We start from the raw sequence: 23,939 nt of genomic DNA, 5'->3' as shown, positions 1-23,939 counted from the left end.
TCAGGAAAAAGTATGCCCCAACATACCCAATAGAATTAGATTGGGACAAGTCATGATGATGAGAATAACTTTATAAAGTTTCTTTGCAGAAATACAAGTACCTGACGGAAGACAGTAACATGTCTGTGCCATCTGAACCAAGCAGTCCTCAGAGCAGCACACGTAGTCGTTCAAATTCGCCAGATGACATTCTAGAACGTGTAGCTGCTGATGTTAAAGAGTATGAACGGGAAAATGTTGATACATTTGAGGCCTCTGTAAAAGCCAAACACAACCTCATGACAGTTGAACAAAATAATGGTAAGAATCTGAAATTTCATTATGCAATTTGAAATGAAATGCCTAATCTGCTTTGCGGGCATATTTTGTTCAGATTTCTTACTATCATAATTTCAGACTTGTGAAGAAAGTTAATTCTTAGACAGTGTTGAAAATTTCCCACCACAAAGTTATAGAACTGAACTGTTAAAATAAAACACTTTCTCAGGGATGGTGGTGTGAATGTGAGAGTTTGTTTTCAGGGTTCCTAATTATCAGTTAAGCAGTCAGTGCAGCAAATTAGGAAGAACAGACATTAATGCCTTCCTTTATATTTAAGAAGGAACTGTCAATTTATTTTAGTTTAATATATTTTTAAATCTCCATGATATTTGACACTTTCTTGGAAGATCGCAAATTGTTTTTCTGCTGATTGTATTTTTTCCTTTTCTGTTTGGTAAACCTTGACTTATTTTCATCTTAGTTATTGTCACTGAGGAATGTGCACAGATCTGTGAATGTTTTAATTGCTGCCACAAAGCAAGAAGAAATTTGTACCAGGGTTATGCTTTGCTACACAAAAAATGGCTTTTATGGGTGGAAGGATTTGTTTTGTTCCCGAAAAAAATTCATAGCAAAGTAATGTTGGCTTTAAAATAACATAAGAACATAAGAATGGCCCTACTGGGTAAGACCAAAGGTCCATCTAGCCCAGTATCCTGGCTTCCAACAGCGGCCTGTGCCAGGTGCCCCAGGGGGAATGAACAAAACAGGTAATCATCAAGTGATCCATCCCCTGTTGCTCATTCCCAGCTTCTGGCAAACAGAGGCTAGGGACACCATTCCTGCCCATCCTGGCTAATAGCCATTGATGGACCTATCCTCCATGAATTTATCTAGTTCTTTTTTGAACCCTGTTATGGTCTTGGCCTTCACAACATCCTCTGGCAAGGAGTTCCACAGGTTGACTGCGTTGTGTGAAGAAATATATTTTATAAATATAGTGTATATATATTTTATAAATATAGGACCAAAGCTTGCCCTGGCTGCTTCAGCAAGAGAAACAAAGAACACCTGTCCGGTGCATCCTGTGCTATTGAAAGTGTGTTACTCCTGGGAGAATTCTGCACCACTGCGCACACGCAGAATTCATGTCCTCTGCAGATTTCTTTGCTTCACCACAGAAAAATTACTTCTGATGGGGAAGCAAAGGGAAACTGCAAGAGCGGTCACATGCCCCTCATCAGCAGCACGGGCGCATCATTTCGGGCGCCTGGAGCAGCTGGTGGAAAGGTAAATCACTGCGGGGGGGGGGTGAGGGGGGAGGCAGGGCTTGGCTGGTGACATCCTGGCTGGTGGCTCCTACCCTGCACACCAGGCTCAGCTGCTAGTCCCGTCTGGGCGTGGGGGAGGATGGGATTTCCTCTTCCCCTGCAAGGAGTGGCTGGGTGAGGCTCTCAGACCCATCCCAGGAAGCTCCGCACCATGCCAATGCCCCTCCCCCCTTCCTGCCCCCATCACTCGTCAGCCCTGGGGGAGGGGTCACTGTATGGAGAGCTGCTCCCGCATCTGCCCAACCCCGTGCATCCAGAGCCCCCCTGCACCCAGACCCCCCCCACTGAACTTCATCCCCTGCATCCAGAGCCCCCCTGCGCCCAGAACCCCATCACCGAGCCTCACCCTCCCTGCAGCCAGACCCCCGCCAAGCACCTCTCCCCTGCTTCCAGATCCCCACCTCTGGACACAGACCGTCCCCCGCTGAGCCTCCTGCACTCAAACCCCCACCCCAATGAGCCCCGCCGTCCAGTACCTGGACCCTCCCTGCTGAGCCCCAACCATCTTCACCTGTACCCCCTGCTGAGTCCCATTCCCCCTGCACCTGGAACCCCCCAACGAGCTCCTGTGCATTCAGATCCACCCCACACCCAAACCCTCCATCGAGCTACCTGCTCCCAGATTGCCCCACGCAGAACCCTCTCATCCCACACCTGGATCCTCCCACACTAAGCCCCTCCACACTTGGATCCTTCCAGGCTTAGTCTGCCTGCTCCACACCTGGATTGGGGGCCAGGGTTGGGCGTGCGTGCAAGACTCTGTCCCTCTCGCTTGCTACCTTGGTGCGCCTGGCATAGAGGGGCATGGCCTCATGGTGTTTGTGGGGCAGGCCCAGTCCTTGCGCGGTGTCAGGATCAGGTCCAGCCTCAACATTGAGTCCGTGTCCTGTGGGGGAGGGATGCACGGTGATCTCCCATCTCCCTGCAGCCAGTGGCCTGTGCTCCCCACAGCCATGCTGGAGCCTCCACATTTATTTATTGGCAAATAAAATATGTGGAATTTTGCAGAATTTTAATTTTTTTGGCACAGAATTCCCTCAGGAGTAGCGTGTTAACTAGGGCTGTGGAGCACACTTCCTTCTTTTGAGCAAGATCAGAGTGCAATTCAACCTGCTGTTGCATGCAGCAATTGTACTAGCTGGTTTAGAGGCTAGGTGTACCCTCTGCCTCACAGACCGCACACCTCTTAGGGATGCACCTCATTGGGGTTGGTAGTCTAGCCTAGCGCTCCACTGAATATTCTGAAAAGATCTTGTCCTATTGTTACTGTGTTTAGGGAGCAACCCCCCGCCCCGCCCCCCCCCCCCCCCAAACAAACTGGCTTCCTCCTCTTTTATATCAGTCTAACAGAGGGACTAGATGGCAGAATTTAGCTCAGTCATTTCCAGCGTGTAGCATTTTAAATAGTGCTTCCTTGCTGGTTTTATAACAGTTGATTAACGAAATATTTTTTTCTAGAGCTGTGTGCAATTCTGTCAAATATTGCTGATTGTGGTAGGATTATACAGAAAGAATAATTTTGTCTCAACTCTGAAAAATACACCAAATTTTCAGTTTGTTTTATATATATATAAAATAATAGTATTTAGAAGGCACCCTGCCAAGGCACACTTTTGTGTGCTACACAAACAATTAAAATACTAAATAATTAAAATACGAAATACACAATTTGATAACTAAAGAAAATACAGTTAGAGAAAGTCAAAGTAGTAGTACTTTAAATTAAAAAGCGATAAATAATTTTGTTCTAGGATTTTAGGGGTGGATATTACAATAAATAGAAACATAAAAGGAAAGCCAATTTTAAAAGATTGCCCTGCTGCTTGTCAGAGCCAAGTTTGATCTGTGTTTTGACCTCCTGTGGAGGCAGTATGATCTGCCATCAGGGGACTAGCAACTGGCCAGAGTTCAAATGTAGGATGCGATATGTGCATGGGGCGGGGAGTGGGAGGGAGACCAAATGAGAAGGGGCACAAAAAATGATATATGAAGAAAACTTAATATTTTGGTTTAATCATTTTGCATAAACAGCTTTTGTATAATCTCAGTTTCATTCTCCTTTATTTCTGATGTCAATATTGTTCAAGAGTAGAAGTGTAGGGGAACACCAAATTCTGTGGAATGTAGGTAACTTTGGGGACTAAAATGAAAGACATTTGAGAAGTATGGTGAAGTGCCCTCTTTCTCTTAACGGTGCTCTCTCCTTGATTCAGATGATTCCAGTCCAGTCATCTATCATAAGGAGGCTGGTGGCTGTCATGTAGGCCTTGAAAGTGCAGGATTTGGGGGTGTAATGCTGAGGGAAGTGGGTTCCTCAATACTCTGAGATGCATGTAACTTACTTCAAAATATTAAAATTATTCTACTTTAATATGTTATGAAATAATTCCAGTTCTGTCTTCATTAAAATGTACCCTTAATTTACGTTTCTTTTACGTTATCAACCCTATAAAATGTCTTTGGGACATTAAAGATGATTAAATGGCGAGAAAGGGGTAATCTTGCCTGCATTTTAAAATGTTTCTTTTAAATAGAACAATTAAAAATACCATCCGCTATTTTATCTATCTTGTCAAGAAGATTTTTTTTCTGACTGTGTGAGAGAAACTTCCAGGAAAAGAGTTTTGGGGGTTTAAAATTTTTAATAAAGTACCTCATATTATTGGCAAAAATATAATTCTAAGTTATGTACTCAGTCTACAAGTTATCCATAGGAATGTGTAGAATACAGAATGTTTTCCTGTTATGTGAATTGTTGGAAAGCTATTACAGTTAAGTCTTCAATTGAGATATTTGCTTTTTTTTAAAGCAAATGAAAGATTTTAAGCTCTGTGTTGCATTTTTAAACAGGTTAATTATGTAAAAGAATATACCATAAACCAATATAATCTAGGAGAAATGGTAATAGAAGTGCCTGGTTGCAGTCTCATATAACTAGTAAATAAGTTTAATGCTGTATAATGTAGATTCTTAATATAGAGAAGATAACTGCTAACACACTAGAATAACTCTATTGGTAATCAGTGATTTTAGTTTTTCTTCATTTTCAAGTTGAGTAATGTAAATCTCCTTTTAAGGCTCAGCTCAGAAGAAGCTATTAGCTCCTGACATGTTCACAGAATCGGATGATATGTTTGCTGCATACTTTGATGTAGGTAATTTTAGAAAGATAATTTATACACGTTATTTGCTCATTGCTGTGTTGTTAAAAGGACACTGTCAAGTCGTTTATGTCTGAATTTTGACTCACTAAAATTTGTAAAATCGGGTGGATAATATCTTCTGAAAACTTTAATAAAAGTCCATTGAGCCAGATCTGGAAATTCTTATAAGTACCATCCAGGAAATCTCACTGAAGTCAATGGGAGTTTTCCCTGGATAAATACTGGGGGATTTTGCCTATTGTTCATGCAGGACCTGCAATGGCTTTTGTGCATTGTCTTTGCAGAGGAAGCACAAAGTAATATAAGAAAAAACAAAAAAGCTACTCCCAGAATTTGTACAAAAATGTCAGAAATAGGACTGTAAGTTTGTCATCATAATTGGGAAATGCAGTGGGCATCATGGTAAGTGTCACACCTCAGGAAAAGGGTGACAGGATTGTCACAGTCCGGTTTTGTAGTTACAACATTGCCTTTGGAAAGATGCTGTAGGATTTAGTTAATCTACAATTACTTGGTTCTCCATAAAGGTTCAGGATGCTTTATTTTCTCATAATCTTCATGACATATTTTAGGTGGCACTTAGCATCCTACCTCCTTTCATGTATACTGTTGTCTTGGACTACCCTGGTGGTTTAGTATTTGAAAGGGGGGAGGTGTGCCTCTGTAACAGGGCAGGCTCCTCTCCTAACCTGAGATCCCCCACAATGTTTGATGCTTTCTGTTCTTTAGCACCACTAAAAGAACAGGAGTACTTGTGGCACCTTAGAGACAAACAAATGTATTTGAGCATAAGCTTTCGTGGGCAACAGCCCACTTCTTCAGATGCATAGAATGGAACATAGAGTAAGGAGATATATATACATACAGAACATGAAAAGGTAGAAGTAGCCATATCAACTCTAAGAGGCTAATTAATTAATATGAGCAATTATCAGCAGGAGAAAAAAAACTTTTGTAGTGATAATCAAGATGGCCCATTCCAGACAGTTGACAAGAGGTGTGAGGATACTTAACATGGGGAAATAGATTCCATCTGTGTAATGACTCAGTCATTTTGCAACAGAAAAGCTTCAAAAACAGACTCCAACGAGAAACTGCTGAACTTGAATTAATATGCAAACTAGATACCATTAACTTAGGCTTGAATAGAGACTGGGAATGGCTGTGTCAAGGATGGATTTTTCTTTTAAGGAAACAAAATATAAAAATCATGGAATTAATGATTCATACCAGATGTCATTCTTTAATTATAAGTGGTCTCACCACAAACAAAGGGATAACAAAAAGCCATTGTAGTGCCACTCCATTAACAACAAAGGAAAACCAGAAGCTGGGGGAGAGAGACCACAAATCTTGTGTGTTACTAGGAGTGTACATTAATGATTTACTAAATTTTACTTATGGTAGCAATGAAAGCTTTACATATCTGTACTATTTAGTAGTAGTTCTGTTGATTTTTCTCTCATAATTCTCATACGTTGGTGCTTAAGGGATATTTTGTGTTTGATACTTCCTTTCCTAAAAGGTCAATTTATTATTTGAACTGTAGAAATAGAAGAATATTGGTTAGGAATGAGATGATAAATAACTGAATGGATTTCTAGTTTTCATAAGCAAGTGTAATGAAAAATCACAGTTATATACAAAAATGTATTTTGAATATAATAGAAAAGCTAATTGTCCGCTTTATTTCAGAGTGCTCGTCTTAGGGCTGCTGGCTTTGGAAAAGACTTCAAAGAAAACCCCAATCTCAGGGATAACTGGACTGATGCAGAAGGCTATTATCGTAAGTATTTTTTGCTAACTTAATTTATATTGTCTAAAATAGGGTTGCTAAATGTAAAAGCACCTTATTAAAAAGATTTGCAAAATTATTTTGAAATTGCATACCACAGTGCCATCACTTAAAGTGTGGCTCACCCAAAGCAGCTGCATGTTCCTGCACTATAGTGCTCTGTCAAACTGCTCACAGGTGTGTCACAGAATCTAACAGTCAAAGTAAAATTAAAACCTATCCAAAGTTATTTACAGCCATGAGATCTCCCTCCAGAAGGAAGGGTTACGTCAGCACGCTTGCCATGATCTGAAACCAAGAAAAACAGCATGCAAAGAACCTTGATGCCCATCGTGCTGTAGTTGTCACCCAGGACTCAGAATGGAAGCGCTTCAGTGAGCACATTTCTTCACTACTCAATGTTAAACTCAGCAGCAGTTAATAGAGACCAACAGAAACGTTTCTTGTAATGGGGTGAAATGGGCATGCAACTTCTAACATTGTTTATGAAAAGACTCCTGACCAAAGGAAGCACAGTTTCAGTTCCCCACAATTTCCACAAACCTAGCTACAAAGCACTGTAGACCTGACACAATAATTAAGTGACTGCACTGTGTATCTTTGTTTCTTTCAGAACTATACAGAAAAGTTTCTTTTTGTCAGTTATTCTACTTGTGTACTTAGCTCAGAATTTATCTTATTTCCCTCTTCATTTTCTTTCCTAGGTGTTAACATAGGTGAAGTTCTAGATAAACGTTACAATGTTTATGGTTACACTGGCCAGGGAGTTTTCAGTAACGTAGTGCGAGCCAGAGATATGGCCAGAGCAAACCAAGAAGTGGCAGTCAAAATAATCAGGAACAATGAACTTATGTAAGTCATGTTTTGTTAAATAGTAAAATAATGAGATTTACCGCACTAATAATCTAGTCATAAAGGTGGGGCTAATAATAATCTTATTAATTATCTGTATTGAAATTTTTTTCTAGAAAATCTTCCAGTACTTGGTTTTATTCCCACTTGATGTTTCAAGTGAAATAATCTTAGGTCTATCATAGTCAATAGCAATCAACATCCAATTGATTACTATACATAATTATACATTTTAATGAATATTTGGTAGCAGAGGAGTAAGACTCTGCCTACGTGGAAAGTAAATTATTTACAGCTCTTTTGAGACCTAGAGTCCCTTGTTGAGTAATGTAAATGTTACAGTAAACGGTATTATCCAGTATAGTTGCAATACTGTGAATTTAAAGTTCACTGCTTTTGTAATTTCCTTTCCTTTCTCCATGAAGAGGATTTCCAATGTAAACCTCCCCTATCTATTTTAACTAGGGATTTTAAAATGTCTTATTTTGTTATTCCATTAATTAAAATAAGTTATTGTACTGAATCAAGACTCTTAAAAATTCTCTAAAATAAAATAGTGACCGTGGTACTTTGATTAGCTCACAGATTATATTTAAATGTGAATCTGGATGTGAATTTAAATAATATTAAGTGAACTGTCTATCATGTGCAACCCATTCAGCAAAAGATTTGCTAACAAGTATAGTACAGTTTGTTAAATAGATATTGGATTGATTTTTATTTTATTTTTTTTAAACAGCAACTCTCTCAAAACCCAGCATTGAGTCAAACCTCACAACCCTGTGTGGTAGGGCGAAGTCCTACCCCCATTTTACATATAGGAAAAGGCAAAGAGAGGTTTTATATGGACATATGAAACACAAAAAGGTCAAGTTATTTGCCAAAGACAATAGATGTTGAGACTAAAACCTAGATCTTTTGACTATTAGGGCTGTGTTAAACATAAGACTGTTACTGCCTTCCTAACATTTTGAGAGCCAGCCAACTTAATGCTCATGTTGGATGTGATGTGTAGAATTTCAATAAGTTCTGGGCCAAAAATGTATTTCTTTGTTTTTAGGCAAAAAACTGGTCTCAAAGAACTGGAATTTTTGAAGAAGCTCAATGATGCAGATCCTGATGACAAATTTCATTGTCTGCGATTGTTCAGACATTTTTATCACAAACAGCACCTCTGTCTGGTATTTGAACCACTCAGGTAAAATGAATATGTACTGAATTGTGTATAAAAATGAAAGTAGGTTTAAGTGCATTTTAATCTTTTTTACTCTTAACTTGAAAAATTTCTTTACATTTGGACTTTTTAGATTCTGCTCTTAATATGTCGTAAACTTACTTAAGGCAATCAGTTCAAAAACCACTTCACAGATATACAGAGTACCACCACACTATTTTAATCTACTTAAAATGACAATGTCAGGGTGACATCTGGTCCATTACAATAAAATGAATTAAAAATAGTATCAGTTAGTATTCCTGCCCCGAGTTGTCCTGACAATTGGCCATTCTTTTTACCACTGTATTTTTCTTTCCTAATATTCATAGTTCCTTCTTCATCTGGAATGGTTTCAGAGGTTCAGAATGCATTCATATCATTTGCTAAGTATGTTTGGGAACATGTTACTTGTGTGTATACAACCACGTAGGATACATTCAGAGAAAATCAATAGAGTGATTCGACCTTTAATTTTTCCTCTAAAATGGTATAAATGTTCAGGTTTCTTGTGACAGACTAGATTCTCTACTTTGTATTTTATGACAGTGGACTCAAAAATGTCAAAAAAACTCTTTTGGGGTTACATTTCTACACCAAGACTATCAGAGTACTATGAATCCTAAGCTTTGTATGTGTACAGTCAAGTAATTTTCCATGTATCCCGGGGAAAGTGATTCTGAGGTTTATGAAGTAATAATTGTATGCTGTGATGGGATCCCTGGGGTATAACCTGGAACTGGGGTACTGCTGTGCCCTCTTAACTCTCCAGCCTGGGCTGTCTCTCACACTGCTTTGCTAGTGACAAGCAGCAAACCCCTCCAGGCACTGTTATCACTCAGTACAACAGCATGTGGAGCCCCACACCTAGCTAAGTTGCATGAATGCTCCCTGATTCACTCTCAAATCACACAGAGAAAGCCACCAGAAAATCTCCCAAACCCCCAGCCTTGCACCCCAGAACTATACCATCTTGCCCTGGTCAGAAGACTGACCAGTGTAAGTTCATTACCTAGTCTGCCACTCCCTCAATGTGGAGAGGACACAAACTAGCCTTTGTAAACTAAGCTGAGATTTCCCAAGCACTTTAACCAAAACACACTGTTTTAGGTAAAATATAAAACAGATTTATCTACAGAAAGATAGAATTGAAGTGATTATAAGTGGTAGGCACAAAAGGTCAGAGATCGTTACCAAAGGAAAAAAAGGTAAGTGCGTAGTCTAAATCTTAAACCTTGTTAGACTAGGCACTATTTGGATCAAGCAGTTTTTCTTACCCACTGAATATTGCAGGCAGGCCACAGATCTTAATATGCAGGCTTCCCCTGAGACCAGTCTTCTCAGTTCAAATCTTTGTTTTCCCAGCATTCTTGTTGCTTCCGGTGTAGGTGGGGGAGGAGAAGGGTAAAAGCATGACGCCACTGTCCTCTATTTTATATCCTCAGTCCATGTGCCTGGAAAACACTTGCTGAGACATGTCCTGGTGGGCTTTGCTGAGTCACCAAGTTGAGCCGTCTCCCATTGTGTGATGCTTGCGCAGGCCTCTTACAGCATTGTAAATCCCTTGATTACAACTCCCCTGCTCATTAATGGTTGTGGTGATCTTTCAGTGCCCGCCCAGGTGTTGGTCACCTCCTTTGTTGTCACTGGAGAACTAGCAGTGGACAACTTCCAAACTTACAACGTATTTCAATAACAAGCATGCAGCAAAATCTCATAACTTCATACCCACTAATGATATACATATTCTGACAGAACAGTGGGTTTCAGTGGATCGTGACCTTTCATATGATATCTTACATGGCATACTTTGTTTTAAATATTACAACCATATGTGAATGATGAATATGGAGGTTGCAGGATGCTACTTTGAGGTACAGCATGTCGCAACTAGACTAATAAACTTAGACCAAAGGATGTTGTTTTTTATGGAGCACCCACAAGTTATCAGCATGCAGAAATGTTTTTGTCCTCAAATTCTGTGCTGTATTTGGCTGTTAAGTCCCTTTGTTCTGCTAGTTTTATAAACATTAGCCAATCTATTTGCCTATGCCAACAACCAACATGGCCACCTCAGCTTCTGTTTCTCCTCCCCAAGTCCCAGTCTTGTCAATGTTTTCCTGCCCTATTTTGCCCCTTGAGAAAATTTACACAAAGACCATACAACTGTTGAGAAACTATCATAGTTTTTACACACGAGACACTCAGTGAATCCTAATGAAGTTGCATAACTGTTAGATAAGCAGTCATGTCAGTAACTGTATAGAATCTCTTGCTCTGATTGGCTGAGATTTTTATTTCAGTATATGGCCTGATGACAAGGAATCTATTTCAAGTTGGTCTGGTTTAAGTGATTTTTTTCCTACTGCCTAAAAGAGAATTAGTTTCTGTACATTAAAATTGATGTTTAAAATATGAATACGCTATTCTTTGTTTAATATTTTTCCTATAATTTTTATATACATAAATAGTATGAATTTACGAGAGGTACTGAAAAAGTATGGAAAGGATGTCGGTCTCCACATTAAAGCTGTACGGTCCTACAGCCAGCAATTGTTCCTGGCATTAAAACTACTTAAAAGATGTAACATCCTACATGCTGATATTAAACCAGACAATATTTTGGTAAGTAATATTTAACACTAAAAGACAGCCTGTACAAAATACATGTATGTTTGAAAAGGGTGTTATCTGAATTATAAAGTCCAAATTTTGTCATCCTTTACTCCGAAAAAAAGTTTTTGATTTTGCATTAGGACAAATCTAATTGTCACGGTACAAATAGTAAATAAGAAAATAAATGTAATTCAATCAAATATTTTCTGCTTCCAATCAAAAAACTTTTAACACTAAACGTAACCTGTGATTTTATCCTTTAAACCAACACAGCAACTGCCCAGATACCCCTTCATGTTCCACTCATACTTCTTTAAAAAGAGGGCTTCAGTATTGCAAAGTAAGGAAGCACTCTTTCTGAGAAGAAAGATTTTGATTTCTTTTGAGATAATGGTAGCAAATGCTCCCTTTTTGTGAGGGTGCTAGCAAAGACATGTCTGCTGCAAGAGCCAAACATGCTAGCTGGCTCTAAATTGAGATGATTCCTTTTGTTTGTATGAGGGGAGTGGGAAAGACTCCTTAAACTCTCTTCCCCATACCCTTGAAGCAGAGGATAGGCAAAGCGTCATCAGAGTTAAACACCAGAACACAGGTTGCTTCTGGTTCACTTGATGTATTTTTGGGCCACATGACAGATTCAAATACTACAGAATCTGAGCTTTCAGTTACTTAAAAATGTAAGTTTCTAGTCTTCCTGGTTGTGAAAATAACCTGAATATGAATCTAGTGTAAGCAATTAACTGTCTTTTGAGTGTGCATCAATTTGAAACAATATCTGAGATCCATTAACTCCCTCTGTTATCCTTCATTAATTGTATTGGGGTGTTAACTCTAAAGCAGAGGTTCTCAAACTTCATTGCACCACGACCCCCTTCTGACAACAAAAATTACTACACGACCCCAGGAGGGAGGACCAAACCCTGAGCTCACCCGAGTCCCACTGCACTGAGTGTGGGGGCCAAAGCAGAAGCCACATGACTTCAACCCCAGGCAGCAGGGTCTGTAACCTGAGCCCTGCCACCCAGGGCTGAAGCCCTTGGACACAGGCTTTGGGCTGGGGCTTCGGCTCTGGGCCCCAGCAAGTCTAACGCAAACGGGGTCGTGACCCACTTTGGGGTCCTGACTCACAGTTTGAGAACTGCTGCTCTAAAGCATAATCATGGTATTTTAAATATTAACATTAACTATTTAAGTGCTGGTTACTTTAATGGATGGAAGGTGGTGGAAGTGAAACTCACAAAGGAGGAATTTGGAATTGCTGTAGGGAAAGAAATGCAGGGGGTAGAAAGAAGGAGAATAAAAGAATGGGAAGATAGAGAAACAAAATTAAGCAAGCAACAAAGGGCAGAAATAAGTAGGTTTAAATGTGAGCTTATTTTTTCATGGAGGGATGCTGAGTAGAACAATAAGATACTGAACAAATAATAGAGAATACCTGAAAGTTTAATAAGTAAAAACCATATTCTACCCTTGAGCTTTATGCAGATCACTGGCTTGAGGGCCATATATAGTCTTAAATTTATACCCTGGCCCCTTTTAAAAAAAAAAAAAAAGAGAGGGCGCCAAATTTATATGTAGTGTATAACTCCTTTGAAGCCTCTAATAACAAATTTGGCTCTGCTTCTATAAAAACACATGTTAAAAGCTGTTTTTAATGGTCAAGTTAACTTAGGCTTGGTCTGCACCAGTGGTTTTCAACCTCTTTTCATTTGCAGACCCCTCAAAAATTTCAAATGGAGGTGCCAGACCCCTTTGGAAACCTTAGACGTATTCTGTGAGAATCCCCTCACAGGGTCCATGGACCACAGGTTAAAAACCACTGGTCTACACGACAGACTTTTGTTGATATTACTATGTCATTCAGAGGTGTGGAAAATCCACACCCGAGTGATGTAGTTAACCAAACTAGCCCCCAGTGGACAGCACAGTGTCGATGGGAGGGCTTTTCTGGTCGACATATCTACAGCCACTTAGGGAGGTGGAGTACCTATGCTGATGGTAGAAGCACTCTCCCGTCAGCATAGGTAGCATCGTCTCTAACGCTAGAGCAGCGCTATAAGTGTAGACAAGCCTTAAGGCACAGCTGGGGTTAACTTGGTTCTCCCCTCCCAATTCTGAAGCTTGCATGAATGAAAAATCCAGTTTGCCTAATTATCTTGTTTAATTCGACTGTTCAAAGAGATTAATCTTTTTAACCTGACTATATTATAGATATCTCTCTCTCTCTCTGTCTGAACTGTGTTAAAATAGCTTTTCTTAAATACATTTTTAAAAATCAAATATATTGAGTTAGAATCCCCTGAAGGAAATCTGAATTGTTCCCTTAATGTTATCTAAGGTGAGAAGTCTGACTAATTTGAACTGATGGATGCCTTCCCTCTGTTCTCTTGAAAGGATCAACTAAGAAATAATTTCAGTGCTTAGAAGCATGACTTATAATAGTATTATAAAGGATCATAAAGACTTGAAATAATGAAGAGGATTCAGTTAAATGGAATAGGTCCAAAAACTCCTACTCTAGCTTTCCACCCAAGTATCCAGAAACCAATTTAAGTGCTCAGATTGACAGGTTATATTATACATTTTAAGGTTCAATCAGAACTTTCTTCTATGTTCCCTACAAAGTTTGAGCTTGGCTTAACTAATTCGTGGTCTGTCCAGCCACAGAATGAGAATACATTTTTTCCCCCAAGATGATTGTATCTTTTCTTATTAGCATGGTTGAAATAATCTGTAATAAATTTAATAGACAATGTAGTATAATCATTTTAACCAAATAGATGTGTCTGAAAAAAGTGAGCAGGCAAGAACATAAGGCTTTTTCTATTTCTAAAATTTCCTATTTACTCAATGACTGAAAGAGGTTTCCACCTATGACATAGTTAAAATATTGAGTTTAAAAATGTGCCCACATGAGTAAAAATTCTACTGTCCAAATATTTTAAAGCTAATCTTTAGACCTCTTTGTGAAAAGCAAAGGCTTTACGTAAGGAATCCTAAAATAAGCATTCTGTCTTTCAGTTCTTCTGCCCAAGAAGCCTTAAGTGCACCCTTTTAAAAAAGGAAATCAAACTGTGAAAGATCTTAAGGCCTCAATTCACATCCAAGTATCATTTAAAAAAAAAAAAAGTAATGTCCTTTTATGAGTTGTCAGCAACCCCTAGAAATTACAGCTTTCCTATAACTACAGTGATCCAAGCTATCAATGTGATCCTCATTTTGATAAAGGAATTCTCTATGGCATCTAGCCATTTACACACATACAGGACAATATGTTCTATTAGAAAAATAAAGTTCTCACCTTTATGATGTTATCTTCAGTTTATTCAGGGTCATCTCCAGCTTTTGCAAATATTTCTGAATACAAGTTGAAAAATTCTTGTATGCTTTTCCCCTTTGGTGTTTTTTGTATTAGTCATACTAGAAGTTCTGGCTCAATTTAGAATTTTGCTTTTTTCAGTGTATAAGTTAGTTTTCACTTTTCCATTCATTTTACAAACAGAAACAAAAAACTACATGCACATGCAACCCTACCCCTTTTTTCTTAGAGAAAATCCAGCCATCAAAAAATTTCAGAGGCAAGTGACTGTAAAGTTAAGGTCTGGAGTGCAGTGAGGTCTCACACTTAAACTTGTGTGAAAAGTACTGAAGTGCATTGCTTTAATCTTAGCAAATGCCTGTTCAACTTGTGAAAGCTGAATAATATAACATAATAAAATAATATGTTTTCTGACTACTTGAATATATATGTCCTACTGGAATATTTTTTCATATTAAAGATTCTAAATTTTATTACAGTACATACAAAATGAATATTTATGTTCGTAAACGACTTCAACAAATGTTCTAACTTTGTATTGGAGGCATGAATTCTATTCCAAACAGTGTAAAACTTTCTAGAATATTTTTTTTTTTTTTGGCCAGTCCTTATAGTTGATTCATTTCATTTGCATATGAGGTATTTAAGACTTACTGGTGGTATGGTAATCTAATAGAGGCTGTATGTTTCCAGCTATAAGAATATTTACCCGAAAAATGACATGAACTATGTAATATTAATTAGCTAATAACTACTAATTCCGATGTGCATTGTTATTACTGACACAGTAAGTTGATGTATGAATACCAGATTTAGAGAGTGAGAATTTTAGCCAGCTCTCTGGTTTGGCAACAGAGCTGAGTGCTGCAGTTCATGCTATCCAGGTATGGAAGTGACTTTTGGTTGCTCTTTCCTTGTGATCATTGGATTGCATTGCAGAGGTGACTCACTTGGGCTCTGAGTGGAAAATGATGTGCCTTCATTACATGAGCACATTCTGGACTGATCTTCAGACAGGGAATGTTGTCTAGTTCTGTGCAGGCTGCTACCCTGTCTTAATTCGCTGGAGCAGGGATTCTCAAACTTTTTTTTGCTGGGCCTCCCTTTGAAAATATTTCAGGCTGTGATGACCCTCCCCACCCCACTCTTGGTACTGGATATAACTTTCACTGCATCAGTGCAGATCCCTATAGAGCTAAGTAACCATACCATCCCCTCCCTTACTTCTGCACTGCTGCTGGCAGCAGCACTGCCTTTAGAGCTGGGCGGCCAACCAGCAGCCACTGCTCTTCGGCTGCCTAGCTGTGAGGCAAGGGAAAAGGTGATCTTGTGACCCCCTTCCCCAATAGCCTTGCGACCTCCTTTTTGGTCGGGACCCCCAGTTTGAGAAACTCTGCTTTAGAGAAGTAGATTGGGGAAGATTTAGGGGATCCTCGGGACCTTTTATATGACCAACTTTTGATCAAGCCAAATATGGCAAGGAAGAGCCATTTCTTTGATGACTGGGGAAAGAGTGACAAGGACTCTGCAACTATTTGAAATGTGTATTGGTTCTGTATTTGGGGGAGGCGCATGCTGAGTTTGCCTCAGCTCAGAATTTGTGTGTGTGTTTCTTTTGAAGGGGAAAGACACACTGGAATGTAAATAATCTTCACTTATTAATCCTGCACATTGTTCGGGCTCATGAATGGCAGCCTGGGGAGCAGATTCCAGCCTTTCTCACCAGGTGTCATTCTTAGTGTGTACATAGAAGAAATCTTTAAAAAAAAAAAATGAACACACAGTTCTTTGACATATTTGTCCATGGTTTTAATTTTTTTTGTCAATCATATTAACTCATTATTTTTTATGGGCTAGTAGCGCGTGCATTTGATATAAGTAGAGAGACAATATAAATTTGGAAATGTTATTTAATGGTCTCTCAGTTTATAGACAAACAACTGTAAACTTAGTCAAATTGATCAGTAAAAATGAATTTTAAATTCAGTAGTTTTTATGACGTGCCATTCATTGTCATTTCCAGTTTAAGAAGGTATTATAGTTTTATTAGAATACAAGGAACCAAGATAGAGTGGGGGGAACAAATATTAAAGTTAGTTGAGGGGATTATTGGATGATTTGATATTGTCTTGTTACTGGTGTATGACAGTTTATGTACTATCACAGCATCAGTGACAATCTATGTACTGTCACTGTGCCAGTAAAGTTTTTATTTAATTTGCAGGTGAATGAATCTAAAACCATATTAAAGCTTTGTGATTTTGGATCAGCTTCACATGTTGCAGATAATGACATCACACCATATCTTGTCAGTAGATTTTATCGAGCTCCTGAAATTAGTAAGTTTATCTGACGTATTTCTCTCTGTATTTAAATTATGTAAATACTTGACTGGTAATTATCATTCATGGCCATATGTATTCGGAACATTGATGCTTCATAGATAATCTAAAAACTAAAACCAAAGTTAAAACAATAATCTTAATGTAGCCAGTCCCACAATCTGTCAGTAGCAGAACACACTAGCATCTGGTGAAAGAGAGCTTGAGATGCTCATTGTTTGGTCCTAGTCGGGCAGGGATTTGGGATGTTGCAGAGGCAGAACAGACAGACTTTGGTGAGTAGAAGCTCACATGACCTTTCGGGGGGGGGGGGGGGGGGGATGGGCAATTTCGGTTCACAGTTTCCACTGTTTTTTATTTGTGGAAGCCAGGGCAGGTTACAGTTAAAGCCCACTGTCATGGGAAAATGGAAAGACTTTCATTCTCTTCCTTCGGCACTTTCCTCCTCTTAGGAATATGAGTTTTAAGGTAGCTCCTAAATCAGGGTTTACAGGATCTGTTTACTCTTGTTGTATGTTATGTTTATGCCTGCTTTTGTGGTATTAACTGATGTAATCAGAAAACTCTTCTGTTTCAGTTATAGGCAAAATCTATGATTATGGTATAGATATGTGGTCAGTAGGCTGCACGTTATATGAACTTTATACAGGAAAAATACTGTTTCCTGGCAAAACCAATAACCATATGTTGAAACTTGCCATGGACCTCAAAGGAAAGATGCCAAACAAGGTAAGAAATGTGTAAATTGTTTAAAATCTCATATGAAATTGCAGTAATGGGCATCATAGTAAACATTGAATTCGGTCTGATGTCTTAACAGCGAGCATATAACAGCCTTTTGACTGTAGAATTATTGATTATAAATTTTATGACGTGAAAGTACATGACTTCTTTTTCATAGACTAAGTGTTAAGTGAAAACAGAAACTTCTTTTATACACTGAGCTGAAAAAATAAAACACGTAAGTAAATGGAAGATAACTGTATGTGTTATCCAGCTGGTTTGAGTGACATTTTATTCAGTCTAGTCTTGCCAGAAACTGGGAATGGGCGACAGGGGATGGATCACTTGATGATTACCTATTCTGTTCAGACCCTCTGAAACACCTGACATTGGCCACTGTCAGAAGACAGGATACTGGGCTGGATGGACCATCGGTCTGCTTCAGTATGGCTGTTCTTATGTTCTAGTCATTTCTCACTGTTCTCTGAAAGACTGTTAAAAGTGTTAAGTAATTCATATTACTGTAAGTCAGTAGATGTAATCTTCTGTTATGATGAGTCTAAAATCTGAAGTTTTCAAGACAAAGAACTTTACAAAACTTCTGCCTCTGTTTTATTTTCAGATGATCCGAAAAGGTGTATTCAAAGATCAACACTTTGATCAAAATCTCAACTTCATGTATATAGAAGTAGACAAAGTAACGGAAAGGGTAAGTTTTAAATGAACTAACTGAACTGTAATTTTTTAAAAGTTTTTTAACTGTAACAATATTTCAGTTATGAAATTCAGTAATTAATGAACTATTAATTAATGTCCTAACTAGTACCAAGATACGTTGTAAAGGCTGTTTAAAATATTTTTTTCCCCTGCAGAATGCAGACAGTTTGTGATAGGTTAATTTATGTTCTAGCAACAGGGAATTTCCCTATGGTTTTGCATTTGTTTTAAAAAAAAAATCTGGTTATTCTCAATCATAAACCGAGTACACTCCTTCATATAATTTAACCTTGTATAAATTTAACTTGAAATTATGAATAAATCTTAATGGTGCTGCCTTCCTTTGTTTTGTTAAAATTAGAAAATGTGCAACTTTTATGTGAAATATTTGTTATAGAATACTCCCTTAAGCCTGGTCTACACTACAGAGTTAGGTCGACGCAAGGCAGCTTACGTCAATCTAACTATGTAAGCGTCTATGCTAAAATTTCGCTCCCGTCAACATAACTGCCCCACTATGCCGACTTAAAAATTCCACCTCCACAAGAGGCATAGAGTCAGTATTGATGTAGTTAGGTCGATGCAGTGTCAGTATAAACACTGTGTTGCTTACATCGACTGTTACTGGCTTTCAGAAGCCATTCCACAATGCCCCATACTGACAGTACAGTCAGTACAAGCATTTGTGGTGAGGACATGCACCACCAACACAAGGAGCATAGTGTGGACCGCAAAAACAATTCAATGACTGTGATGGCTGTATGCCGACGCAATTTAGGCCAACATAATTTTGTAGGGTAGATATGCCCTTAGGGATTATAATGTGTACCATTGAATGTTAGAGTGCACCCTAAGAATGCATCAAATTGGCAAGTATATAACATGCTTTCTCATTTAGAATTCTCAGTATACTAATCCACTGAGTCTCAAATGTAGAGAAGCAGATCTTAAATGAGATGTGCAAGGAAATGAATGCATTTGGCATAAAGCACATTTATTAGTCTTATGTTCAGTTTTCAGTATTTCTTTAAATAACATTTACAGTCATAAGAGTTACAACACTAAATATGTGTTGGACAGCAGTAAATTTAGGAGGAATAACAGTGGGGAGAGAGTTCTTTAACTGGAATATGTGCTTGTTATTGTGCTCATAGTGGTTTTAGTAACAGTGCTAATTTATATTGAAGTAAATGTTGGTTGCACTTTTTATATTAGGAAAAAGTTACTGTCATGAGCACCATTAATCCAACCAAGGACCTGTTAGCAGACTTGATTGGGTGCCAACGACTCCCTGAAGACCAGCGGAAAAAAGTACATCAGCTAAAGGACTTGTTGGACCAGATCCTAATGTTAGACCCAGCCAAACGGATTAGCATCAACCAGGCTCTGCAACACGCCTTCATCCAGGAAAAAATTTAAATCAGATGAAGAAGTCCAAAGGGTTTGAGTAGTTAAGATACAAAGACTGAAGAAATTTCACAGCAGTTTATTAATGTATATAAACATAAATATTTCCCCTGCAAAGTTGAGGAAGAATGATATATTTGAATTAACACCAAGGCTGATATTTCTTTTAGAAATGTTAGAGTAATTCTGTTTGTGTCTTATGTGAAAATTTTCACTGTAGAACTGTTTTAATTGCCAAGACTGCACACAAGTACAATGCTAATGTATATGGTTGCAGTTCATATATTATAAAAAAAAAAAAAAAGCTTGTTATAAAAGAACAGTAATACTGGGTGGTTGATTTGTTCTTAGCAGACTTGGCTTCATTTTTTGTCTTTAAAAAATGGCCAGCATAAATGCTGTTTATATTCACATTTTCCTAGGTGTGTGTGTGCAGGCCACAGCAGCATGCCCTTGGTGTAGTCAGTGCCGAAGGGGGTCTGTTCCTTCTTGAGCCTGCCTGCAGGGATGGTCTCCTCTTTTAAAGCAGGTTGTGTACAACTTTCAGTACACTGAAGGTAAGCTAAACCATCAACATCACCGGTGTTTAAGATGTTATTTTACTGGAACAACTGACAAATGAGAGACAATAGCTTTATGGCAGAATTCCCTGCATGTTTGATAAATGATGTTGTTTTATTTTCTGGCATTGCAACTGTGGCATAGTTACGACTTCTGTTCTGTTCATCACATTTAAAATTTGGAGAATGCGCACTTGATGGATAGAGCGCCTTCAGTGTACTGTTCTTATTACTTTAATTTTTTTAATCAACTTGCTATAGACTTTGTATACATTTTGTTAAATATAGTTCACTATGACATAGAACCAATACTTACAGAAGAGTTTTCATTTACTAATTACATATGTTGGGATCTGATTCTGAAAGACCTTATATCTAAAGGATAGATAGACAACATAATGAAATTTTTAACTATTTGTATGTCATTTTGAAAGTGTACTGCTTTATGCTAAAAGTGTTTCATTTGTTCATTGTTTTCATTATTTGTGATCATGTTGTCTTTCAATACAGGCATAAACCTTCCACTCTTGAACAAAGCAGCTGCTTTTTAAAAGCGGTAATTGCTTCTTTACCTTTTATTTCTTTTGTAAATGAAGCTTTTCTTTAAGAAATGTGACAGTGTTGTCTCTTGCATAAAACAGTTGACACTCACTTATTGTAAAGTGAAGATTGTTCTGCTGCATGTAAAGTGGACCATGCAGATTTCTGTATGTTTTCAGTATGCATCATTAGATAATAAAGTCTTTTGTGAACAAGGCATTTGTAGCCATTTTTAAAAGATTTTGTCTTCAGTGCTGGTAAATCAGGTAATACGTAAGAAGAAACCCTTCATTTTTCTGTAAATCCTTTAATTAAAGGGATTATTAAAAGTTATGATCTTTGGAAGGCGATATTAGACTACATTAATTAGATCTCTAATTATCATCATTGTAAAAGAAAGAAAACAAACCAAAAACCTACAGATACTGTCTATCTGCTTTCATTGTTATGAAATTATTCCTGTAGGATATATGATTCAATTCAGGCTTTAACTAATGTTTGTGCTATTTTTCTCACTTTTCCTTTTGATGGTGCTGAAAGAGAGAAAGGAAAGCGAGGCACAGGCCACTCTACGCCTACTCCATGGGTCTGATTTGATGAGACACCAACTTCACCTTCCTAACAAGGTTATTTCTGACAGCATGTGTAGATAAACATTTAGCAACAAGTTAAAAATAGTTTGAAACATTTGAGTTAGTTATGCAACATGAAGAATCCAGAATCAAACTTTCCCAATCCATACTGATGTTTTAAATATAGTTTGAGACAAAAAAAATGCATCTTTTTATTTCCATTTATTATTTGCATAAAAGGTATAGAAAAAACAGGGATTTAGGGTTTTTTTGTAATACCCTTTTCAAATTGTAAATAGGACTTCTTTATCCATCTAGGCACAAACATGCACACTTAGTGCAATCAAGGATGGAAAATGAGACTAAGCAGTCATTCTGCTGGTGGGGTGTTCCCCACCAAGGAGATGTAATGAACTACAAAGCAGGCAGGTGATGGGTGATGTTACATACCTATTTTGAACCTTCTACCTGTCTTTTCTCAGTTTTTATTTTAATTTTTAATTAAAAGTAAATCTGTTCCTACTTCAACATGTTAAGTTTCTTGTTCATACAGGAAATAGAATGCAGATTTCACTCTTACTGAAATGAAGAACTAGATACTTGTTAGTTAATTCCACACAAAGAAATTTGCACTGTTTTGGTGACGCCTATAACATATCCAGCACTTCTGGTGGCAATTTTACACAGATGTAGTGAAATCCTATTGTTTCTGTTGATTTTGACCATTATTTTGTATCCCTATTTAAGACTCATGAAATGAGTTGTCAACTCTAATAGAAACAATGCACATTATACCTACAGAACTTTTAAAAACTATTCTAAAGAAGAATAAAGTTGCTCGTTTACTTGTTCTTTGTGTTGTAGGTGCCGCTCAAAAGAAGATGATGACCACCAGAAGACATGAACAAAGGTTTCTGTCCTATAAAAGATATGAAAATATTTTTCATGTTATCTGTCTAATCTTTCTGTTTACAGCATTCATTAGCACTATTGGTAATTCTAAGAATAGTCCTGTTGTGATGGTATTTATATGTATGATGTGCTTGTTTCATTTCTGGTCGATGTGAATTTGTTGTGATCAAATGTAGGAAGATACACAATACTGTATCTGTTTAACTTTCTTCTTATAAGAGAAATATTGGGTATGATACTTTTCCTTTAGGAAGGAGTCAACCAAATTTGTCGGTAAAATATATATATTTTAGCATCACTGATGTTTTTAAGATTTTACTAGCAGAGGATACAAAATTTTGTTCCCATATTTTATTGTAGCAAGTGCATTATAAATGCTAATACTATCTCTTACTTACCCTTAGCCAACAGAGCAAACATTGTAACTAGGGAGGTGGGTTATGAGAAATTGTTGAAAAACAAGTGGGTCCTGGTCCTTGGCCCTCCTCCAGCTCCCTTTGTGCTTTTCTGGCAGAACAAAGGAGTTGTAATTCTGACTTGAACATCCACCTAAATGGTTCCCCCAGCATGGAAGATTCCTGAGTGGTGTAGAAACATAGTTACCTATTTGCCTCCCCTCTCCCTCTCAGCCCTTGGTGTAGGGGAGAGTTGGATGTGTGACTGGAGTGGTGCTGAACTCTGCTGATTCCCAGCTGTGGCAAACTGGTACAAAATAGAAGAATCCCTGAAGCTGCCATTGGCAGTTGGCTTTTGGCTGAGGGTGGTATACAGCTGTTTTTGCTGCCTCCACACCTCAGGTCTGGTGCCAAGTGAAACTCGGCTGAACCCAAGCATTTAACCCATGATCTGTGTCTCATGGTGACTGAAAATCAACAAAAAACAAACTAAAAGTGCTTTTGAATCTGGGCCCGCAGATGAGAAATAAATGCACTGGAGATGTATACTAAAAAATCCCTTTACTACTTACATTTGTTATGTATGTTGCTTAGGTGAATACGTATAGGTTGACAAAATTGAAAACCATTTTAAAATAAATTTGTTAAATGAGTTTTGATTTTGAATCATTACATTTTTTAATAATGTTTTTCCGTCCAAATATAGGGTAAGTGGCAGTAAACCTCTGAAGAACCTTTGAATATATTGATCCATACACAGAAGGCTGATCATTCTGTGAGAATACAGGAGATATAACTTAATCTTCTACAGTGTATTAAGTCATCGACTGTAACTCATAGTTATAGCAGCAAATGTTCAAACTGGCAATTGCTTCAAGTTAATAAAATAAGATTTTGGAACTTATCTGCATCTTGTGTTTTTTACTTTTGCTCTGTTTATAAAGTTGATAATATAAAGCTTTTAAATACTTTTTTCAAATATTTGCATACACTAAATCAGGGGCGGGCAAACTTTTAGGCCTGAGGGCCACATCGGGTTTCCAAAATTGTATGGAGGGCTGGTTAGCAGAGGCTGTGCCTCCCCAAACAGCCAGGCGTGGCTCAGCCCCAGCCCCTATCCGACCCCTCCTGCTTCTTGCCCCCTGACGCGCCCCCCCCCCCACCCCCGGGACGCCTGCCCCATCCAACCCCCCGTTCCCTGTCCCCTGACAGCTCCTGGA

At 38.1% G+C, this 23,939-nt stretch overlaps 1 protein-coding gene across 1 annotated transcript in view; it reads left to right on the top strand.

Moving 5' to 3' along the window:
- PRP4K (pre-mRNA processing factor kinase PRP4K) overlaps positions 1–20,023 on the top strand; it is a 50,419-nt gene extending 30,396 nt beyond the window's left edge. Inside the window, exons 6-15 of the mRNA XM_065398579.1 lie at positions 90–300; positions 4,670–4,743; positions 6,452–6,542; positions 7,256–7,403; positions 8,464–8,601; positions 11,088–11,241; positions 16,776–16,890; positions 17,471–17,622; positions 18,239–18,325; positions 19,549–20,023. Of these exons, the coding sequence (XP_065254651.1) occupies positions 90–300; positions 4,670–4,743; positions 6,452–6,542; positions 7,256–7,403; positions 8,464–8,601; positions 11,088–11,241; positions 16,776–16,890; positions 17,471–17,622; positions 18,239–18,325; positions 19,549–19,752 (1,374 nt within the window). The 3' untranslated portion in view covers positions 19,753–20,023. The remainder of the gene's footprint in view (positions 1–89; positions 301–4,669; positions 4,744–6,451; positions 6,543–7,255; positions 7,404–8,463; positions 8,602–11,087; positions 11,242–16,775; positions 16,891–17,470; positions 17,623–18,238; positions 18,326–19,548) is intronic.
- Positions 20,024–23,939: the final 3,916 nt, after the last annotated feature.

The sequence above is a fragment of the Emys orbicularis genome, chromosome 2 (assembly GCF_028017835.1).
Source record: "Emys orbicularis isolate rEmyOrb1 chromosome 2, rEmyOrb1.hap1, whole genome shotgun sequence".
Lineage (NCBI taxonomy): Eukaryota > Metazoa > Chordata > Testudines > Emydidae > Emys > Emys orbicularis.
Note: the sequence above shows the minus strand (reverse complement) of the source record. Positions and strands in the feature narration are given on the sequence as shown.